We start from the raw sequence: 8,489 nt of genomic DNA on the forward strand, positions 1-8,489 counted from the left end.
CTAGAACCAATAAATTACATACATATTCTTAATCTCTCCAACAATTTAAAGCAAACAAAGCAACCACAAATCCTAATCTCATATGAAAAGAAATGACAAATACAGAAAAAGAGAAATTGGAAGAAACCTCATATCCAATGGAAGAAAATGGAGCATAGGAATTGAAACCCTTTGTGTAGAGGTCGAGGTGGTTGCTGATGCCATTGAAACGAAAATGCTCAATGCCGGGCGAATCAAACCTCTAAATACCGACCGAATTTACAAAGGGGCATCGAGCGAAACTCTTTTTGGACCTCTGACATTTCTTCGCTTCACTGAAAATAGCTGAAAGGTCTTTAGTGTCACAGAACACACAGAGACACAAAGAAAAAGAGAGACGGTAGTAGTAGAAAAGACGATGGAATTTCTGTGAATCTCTAAAACGAAGTGTTTAAGTTTTAGTATGTTTTACGATGAGCCTTTTTTATTTTTAATAATGCTTTTAAATATTTAAAAATACTATTAAAAAGTAAAATTTTATTTAATTTATTTTAATTTAATTAAAAATACTGTCATTTTATATTATCAATAGATTTTTTCAAAAGTATCGATTTTCAATGAGAGGAGGAAACTGGCAACAAGAAAGTAGAGAAGAATTATTGATAAATATGTCTAATTATCATCAATTAATATTGACAAACTATTAAAGTAGGTAAACAACATATAATTAAAAAAAAAAAGACATATTGATAAATGGCATTTTAAATTTATTTTTAGAAGGCCTTTTTCCTAATTCCAAAAAAAAATGTATATAATATTGTTTTTTATATATTATCATTTAAATACATAAAAAATAAAAAATAATTTTATACAATATTCTAAATATCTAAAATATTCATAATTTATACAAACTAATTAAGCCAAAAATAATTTTTGTCTCTATAAATCAAACACTATTCTACAAAAATTGGTTGTGACTAAAAAAGCACATTTGGATAAAACTGATAGTTATGGAAATTCTAAGGAATTTCTTTTCACTCGAAACGCTTTTGTACAACAAAAATATATATTTTTGAAATATTTTATTTTCGATCATATATTTCTAAATATATTTAAAATATTAATCATATGCTTTTGAATTTGATATGTTTATATTTAAAAATGTCTAATCACATATTTTTTAATATATATGAAATATTTAGTTATATATTTCTAAACATACTTAGGATGTTCAATCTTATAATTTTGAATACATGTATATTTATTTATTGTATATTCTTAATAATAATTTTAAATAAGAATAAAATATAAATTTATAATAAAATTATATAAAATTTATTTGATAATACAACTAAAAACTTTCTTTTATTTTTCAAATTAATTTAGTCACCCACTGCCAAAGATGACAAAGGGCTAATATTATTCATCTTCTTTAAAAAAATGATTCGCCTAAATACAACCTAAGTTTTCAAAAATGTTATCCAGATATCCACAGGTTTTGTAAAACTTCATTTTTCTTTCCTTTGATGTTTCATTCACACTATTTTTCAATTAATATCATCACTCCAAATAGGGGCATAATTGAACTAAAAAGACAGGTCATTGTTTCCATCAAGTAGACGAGGCAGTTTCATAGGAAGTTGATGACAAAAGCCTATGAGAAAAACTTGGTACTTTTTGACTTTTTAAAAAGTTAAAACACCCTAATCGCTTTTATACCAAAGTGCCAATAATCCTAGAATTAGATAGTTGAGAGTCGTTTTGGTATGGAAGAGATTTTCCTCCAAACTTATATAAATGAAAATTTTTGAGGCACACTTTCTGGAAGATTACAATAACTGTTAATATTAATTTAAAACATTTTGCAATTATTTGGAAATTGCGTACCCAAAAATTAATTTTGTATTTATATAATTGTTGATTATTTGAAAATGAAATTATAATACCAGTAGAGACAATTATAATTTGAATTCCCAATCTTTTAAATACTTTCTCATATTTTGTTTTATATCTTGTGTTTTTTTTTTTTTTTTATATTAGATCTATGACGTAAATATTTTCCTGGCAATCCCTCTTAGTTCTTTTACCTCTCTATATGGGAAAAATAATTTTCAAGCTTGTTGCTTTGATCTGATTTAGTTACCAAGCAGTAGCATTTCTATGGTTTTTCCCTTACTTCTGAGTTATTTTATGCTTCAGTGGCTCAATTCAGAGGCTAAATGGATAAAAGCTAACTATCCCTCTGTTGTTAGCATGATAAGTAACAAATGAGACCCTCATTTGAAAATTTCTCTAGAAATTGGTTTTTCCCTGTATTATTATTATTATTATTGAACAGTATTTCTGACCCTTTTAATTTTAAGCTTAAAGAAATACAGAGCACAACGGCTTTTTTATTTTTTATTTATTTTTTATTACAAACTTGAGAGATTGGAAATTTTATTCAGATTAAAAAGTTCGAAAATATATTCGTAGTGGATTTGTCACTGCCAAGCCTACCAAAAGAAATACAAACAACAGCAGCTAAAGAAGGCTAATCTATTGGAACATGAATATTTTATGCAATACCCTCCAAATCCATAGAAATTAACTACTCTGTCTTCTTATGAGCTTTTTCTTTCTGATCTGGTCAATTCCTCTTTGGCAATGTCTTAAAGTGTAAAAAAGATGAATTAGAACTCCCATAGGAAGGACCCAAAAATAAATAAATAAATAAATAAATAAGGAAAAAGAAGAAGAAGAAGAAGAAAGAAAATCAAATCTTTTTGTATTCTTATATACTAAGTTATGTTTTCGTTATAACTTTCTTTTAAACAATAATTGATTTATTATTATTTTTTAAATTTATATAATACAAAGTAAACTATTTCAACACTGATAGATCTTTCAAATTTTATGAATTTTAATAAATAAAATTAAGATTCTGTAATGTAATATTTCTTCTATAAACAATCTATTATAAAGTTGCTCAATTAAGAAGGTGATTTGTTTTTTTTTTGGGTGAACAAAAAAATGATTCATCGCCGAATAGCTGCTTAGGTCAACATACTATTACTAAGCCTGCCTTATGATGTGCATTTTTATGTTAATAATTTAGAGAGTATAACTTCTTCAAGAAAGAAATTTTAGGCGACAAATTGAAAAAATAGGCAAAAACTCAGGGATACCTTATAATTTTCCTGAAAGGGGTAGCATTGCAAAATAAGAAAATTTAAAAGGAAAGTTTATGTAATTTTCAAAACATACAAAGATATTAAAATTAACGGGGTGTTTAGTGAAATTAACAATTTTTAATTACCGGGTTGAGAGGTCGAAGGAGCTATTTGTAAAAAAGCAAAAAAAAAAAAAAAAAAAAAAAAAAAAAAAAAAAAGCACCATTTTTCTGATAGAAAAAGTGTCAGAAAGCGTTGAAAACGCGAAGGTGATCTGTAAAGAGGCCATTGTTGGGTGTCTGTGTTTTTGGGCTCCTTCCAGAGACTCCAAATCATCATTCTCTCTCTCTATGAATTTGGATTTCTCTTCGGCCTAAGACGACTCCACGATGTGGAGGAACTCAATAGGTTTCTCTTCAAAAATCCTAGTCTCCCACAATTCGTACCTTTCTTCTTCCGCAGCAAACGGCGTCGTTCGGCCTCTGCTTCTCTCTCACTCTTACTCTCATCCCTGCTCTTCTTCTACTTCTTCCTCATCTGAATCTATCAAACTAGGTTTTCCGCGATCCGATGGAATTCAAGGGGTTTCGGCCACTGTTGTCGATCTATCATCCAAAGCCAGGGAAGCTGTGGACTTTGCTAGCCACTACGGCCGCTGCTATTGGGAGCTCTCCAAAGCTCGCCTCAGGTAACCAAAAAAAATTAAAAAATAAAAAAAATCGATTTTTTTAATTGTTTTCTAAAAATAAGATTTTTCATGCTTTGGGAGTTTGATATCTGGGTTTCGTTGTTATTTTCTTAATATTCGTTTTTCTGTTCTGTTTGTTATATAATGGAAATGCCGTATTATAATTCTATGACCCACAAAAAAAAAAAAAAAAAAAAAAAACTTGATATGAAAAAGGAATTGAGAGGGATGAGATTGGTATTCTGGAAATACAAATAGTGCTTTGCCTTTTGAGGGGAAAAAAAATGAAGAATAGTGAAAGACGGATTATCAATGAATTTTTCCAAAGAAAGATTTGCGTGGAAAAGTATCGAGAGAATTAAAGAACCGATATCTTTTACCGTAAGAAATGTGAGAAATGAAAAATAGACAATGATGGATTTTCAATAAAGCTTCCTCATATTTTGATTCTCACACCCAGTAGTAATCCTCAACTCCCAATTTAGAGAGCCAAAATTTTGCACCGGCTCTTCCTTTTATAGATTGAAACAAATCTTTAATTTTATAATTCCTCTTCCTTGCATTTAAGATGATTCATCTTCTTCTGTTATTGGGACTTGAAAAGCGAGTGTGTTTATTTTTATGTTTATTTATTTTTTTATTTTTTTGTCATTTAAAACTTGTTTAGGAATTTGTATCTTACATTATTTTCCCTTCTTTCTAGCATGCTAGTTGTAGCAACTTCTGGTACTGGATTTGTTCTTGGAAGTGGAAGTGCTGTTGATATGGCTGGACTTTGTTGGACTTGTGCTGGTACTATGATGGTTGCAGCATCTGCTAACTCCTTAAATCAGGTTTTTCTCCTGAACAAAAACTTTTGTGTCCTGTTTTTGTTGCTTCTTGAACTCTGCAAATTTTCAGTATTTTAGTTTATCTATTACTCTGTTCATTTTAGTTTCACTGCCCAATGCTTATTAATATTTGTGCCTGAAGATACTATCAAGCCTAAGAAGCTTAAAGACAACTTGGGGACGTGGACACGGCATGTCATAAACAATAAAATAGAAAAACTCAAATATTAATTATAAAAAAGAAAAAAAATGAAAAATGAAAAATGAAAAAAGAAAGAAGAAAAACAATAAAGCATTGTAAAATGATCAAGTATTACACTTCTTATTAATTTTTGTGCAGGCCAATGGTTAAGACTTTCCTAGGAGCTTTATAGAAATAAGAATATACTTTTGTAGGTTCAGTTTTTGACCTCCACTCTACTATAGTTTCTTAATGCCATGAATTTCTTTCTCATCATATAAAATGAAGATAGCTTGGATTTTTCACCTGGGATTTATAAAGATATTGAAACTACAAGAGGATAATAGAACTGGTCCATGTGAAGAACTATAAAATTTTTGAAGTCTTATTTTTTTAAGACTAGAGATAGATAATAGTAGTACCTTTTGGACCTACCACTGTAGTTCATGGTTAGAAGTTGGAATACCTCATTAGGTGGGATAGCAGGTAATAGACAAGAATTTCATAATATGGTCACAGTATACTACATTAGAATTTCATGTTATGGTTGATCTTACTTAAGCAGTTTATCTCCCTTGGTTCTTTGTTTGTATGAGCAATTATTGATAGGATCCTGTACTACTTTCTTTTAATCAATGGCTAGATTTATTTGGAATTTTCATTGAATATTTAGTTCTTTTATGTTATTAGGTATTTGAGAAGGAAAATGATGCCAAAATGAAGAGAACGATGCAGAGACCACTGCCTTCAGGGCGCCTTACAATATCTCATGCTGTCACCTGGGCATCTACTGTAGGTTTAGCTGGCACTGCTTTATTGGCAAGCAAGGTGCCCAGATAAATTCTTACTGATTTTTCTTTTTTATGATTATGTGATGGGAATTTTTGAATCATAGAAACTGTTTGATTGGCTATGGGTTGAGGGACTAATGCTCAACTTTTATGACAAGGTTCTTGCAGGCTAATGTCTTGGCAGCTGGTCTTGCAGCTTCTAATTTGGTTCTTTATGCGTTTGTTTATACTCCCCTGAAGCAGATTCACCCAGTGAATACTTGGGTTGGGGCTATTGTTGGTGCTATTCCACCACTTCTAGGGTAATTTTCGTTTGGCTGCATCTTTGTTAGTGGAATTTTAAATCCTACTAATTTTTTTTAATGGTTTTGAGTTTGAGTGCACACAATTTTCTCAACTGCCGATGGAACATTCTTATATCTATTATGCATTTGTTCCTCTCTCCTTCTGTAATAGAGTATTTAAGATCTATGATTATCTATTGTGCATTCATTTGAAAGTGAGTATGATGGTGCATTTACATTAATTGTATTAAAATAACTGCTGCATGAGGAGTTAAGCACTGAGGGAATAATAATAGTTTTTTAAAATCACAAGTGGCAATGTAAAATGTAAAAGTGATTTTACGTATTTTAAATATCCTTCCCCTCTTAATTAGTTTATTAAATGGTTTTTGTGAGATAGTAGTGGACCATGCCCTACTTGATTTAAGTTATTAACCGAGAACTAACAATTCATGTTGGTAGCTCATGCATATCTGCCTTTCAGGTGGGCTGCAGCTTCTGGACAGGTTTCACTTAATGGAATGATTCTCCCAGCTGCTCTCTACTTTTGGCAAATACCCCATTTTATGGCCCTTGCATACTTATGTCGCAATGACTATGCTGCGGGAGGGTATGCATCTGCTTTCATATGAAGTTTCAATGTATGATAGTAGTTGGTGTCTTCAGAGTTGGTCATCAATCTCTTGCAAGGCCATAATTTCTTCTTGCATCAGTTGCACTCATCCATCTGCTGCATGGGAAAATGTTGCATAAGAGAAGTTTCCCTGACTGCATTTAACTGCATGATATTTTGCTTTACACATTTACAGTGCTAGGGAAATATTCAATAACGAGCCATGGGTTGTTGTACATAGATTTATCCTGGTGACACAATCCCTAAGAGTACTGAGTGCAAACGGATTGAATATTTTGGAAACCCTTTTTGAATGTTCTAAAAAGTGATGTATTGGAATTAGGAAGTTATGCCTAGTTCAATCCTCCAGATATATAATATTTATCTTGTATATATGGGGAGTGGTCCAGAGTTTCTTTATGATGTTTCTCTTCGCTTACAGTTTCTCATTTGTTGTGCATTCAGGTTTAGGATGTTCTCTCTTGCTGATGCTTCCGGTCAGAGAACAGCCTCAGTGGCTTTACGGAACTGTCTCTATCTTATCCCTTTGGGGTTCTTAGCCTATGATTGTGAGTTAAAAGATTCCCAAAAAATAATTGTTAGCAATTTTTTTATTTTATTTTTATTTTTCATTGGGAAAATTAAGTGAACACCCCATGTGCTTTGTACTCTTTTCTGGGTCTACCTTTGTATTTTCAGAAGTTTCAGTTAGTCAGTTGACACGGTTTTCCCAAATTTCAAAATTACCCTTCTTTAAATTGTGCGCAAGTTTCATTTTTAAGTTAAAAGTTGTCATTTCGCAGAAAATATGTGTTGGCTAACAGAAAAGCAGACTGATGAATGGGCTCAAAAGATTTTGAATGTAGTAGGATGTAATTATAACTTATGGGAATACACAAATGTAGAATTGAATGAAATGCAAAACACAGGGAAATAACTGTAATTTTAAGCCTTTAAACTTTGTTTCTTGATCCATTTTTGCTTTCTATTTTTAAGTTATTCTTGCAATGCTATGAACTATTCGATGAAATCACTGTGATCCTTAATTTGAGAAAGCATGTTTTTCTTCCCTTATTGTGTTCTTACTGCAGAAACATCTCATTTTTTCATTTACGTCTCTGAATCAGGGGGTTTGACGTCTAGTTGGTTTTGCCTTGAATCTACTGCCCTAACCCTTGCAATAAGTGCTACAGCATTCTCATTTTACCGAGACCGTACCATACAAAAAGCAAGGAAGATGTTTTATGCTAGTCTTCTGTATCTTCCGGTGTTCATGTCGGGAATTTTGTTTCACCGTCAGTCTGACGAGCAAACTATTGCAGAAGACAATTTAGATAGTAACCTAGATTTATCATCCTTGCAAGAGACTGAGACCGTCAAGCGGAAGAACAAGAGCAAACAAGCGCGGCCACCAGTTGCTTATGCCTCTGTTGCTCCATTTCCTTTTCTCCCTGCTCCTTCTTATGTTGCTTCTTGATAAAGTCTGTTAGATTTTTGTACCATGGTTCATAATGATAATAAGGTTAAAGATTTTGCTATCGAAGCATTTTGTTATTGCTTTGATTAGACCAGTTCGGCTTGTTTTGTTAGCAACATCGTGTTTGGTGTTTATATGTCTTAACATTAAATGAGAAATGTATTCTTTTGAAGAGTAAAATAATGCAACTGATTCTTATTTATGTCATTTTCTGCTGTTGACTCATCGTTACTTTTGACATGTAAAATTAAAGTAACATGTAAAATTACAGAGTGGTGTTTTGTATAAGTAAAGGAAAGGTGTCAAGTATTAAATTATAAGTAATTATGAGGATGTATTTTATAATTATCTTCTTTAATCTTAATTTTAATCTCTCTTTTAGTGATATCTAATCCGTTTTTATTAATGATACAATGGGCATTTTTGGGAGATCCTGCAATTAAAGTTGTGTCCCTTCTATTTGAATAAATGTTCATAAAGGCATAAATTCTATG

General features: G+C 31.3%; 1 protein-coding gene across 1 annotated transcript; it reads left to right on the forward strand.

The window, feature by feature from the left end:
* Nucleotides 1-3,324: 3,324 nt before the first annotated feature.
* LOC107419449 (protoheme IX farnesyltransferase, mitochondrial) lies at nucleotides 3,325-8,202 on the forward strand. Its single transcript, XM_016028201.4, has 7 exons — nucleotides 3,325-3,819; nucleotides 4,523-4,652; nucleotides 5,521-5,658; nucleotides 5,790-5,923; nucleotides 6,390-6,515; nucleotides 6,984-7,087; nucleotides 7,646-8,202. The coding sequence occupies exons 1-7, from the start codon at nucleotides 3,521-3,523 to the stop codon at nucleotides 7,993-7,995; spliced, it is 1,281 nt and encodes a 426-aa protein (XP_015883687.2). The 5' UTR covers nucleotides 3,325-3,520; the 3' UTR covers nucleotides 7,996-8,202.
* The last annotated feature ends 287 nt before the right edge of the window (nucleotides 8,203-8,489 follow it).

This window comes from Ziziphus jujuba, chromosome 2 (genome assembly GCF_031755915.1).
Source record: "Ziziphus jujuba cultivar Dongzao chromosome 2, ASM3175591v1".
Lineage (NCBI taxonomy): Eukaryota > Viridiplantae > Streptophyta > Magnoliopsida > Rosales > Rhamnaceae > Ziziphus > Ziziphus jujuba.

What these genes read in the sequence shown, in the direction of transcription:
- LOC107419449 (XM_016028201.4), top strand. Translation starts at nt 3,521, where the DNA reads ATGTGGAGGAACTCAATAGGTTTCTCTTCAAAAATCCTAGTCTCCCAC. An exon ending in CTGCTAACTCCTTAAATCAG is followed by an intron (nt 4,653 to 5,520) that starts GTTTTTCTCCTG and finishes TTATGTTATTAG; the next exon opens with GTATTTGAGAAGGAAAATGA. An exon ending in GGGGTTCTTAGCCTATGATT is followed by an intron (nt 7,088 to 7,645) that starts GTGAGTTAAAAG and finishes TCTCTGAATCAG; the next exon opens with GGGGTTTGACGTCTAGTTGG.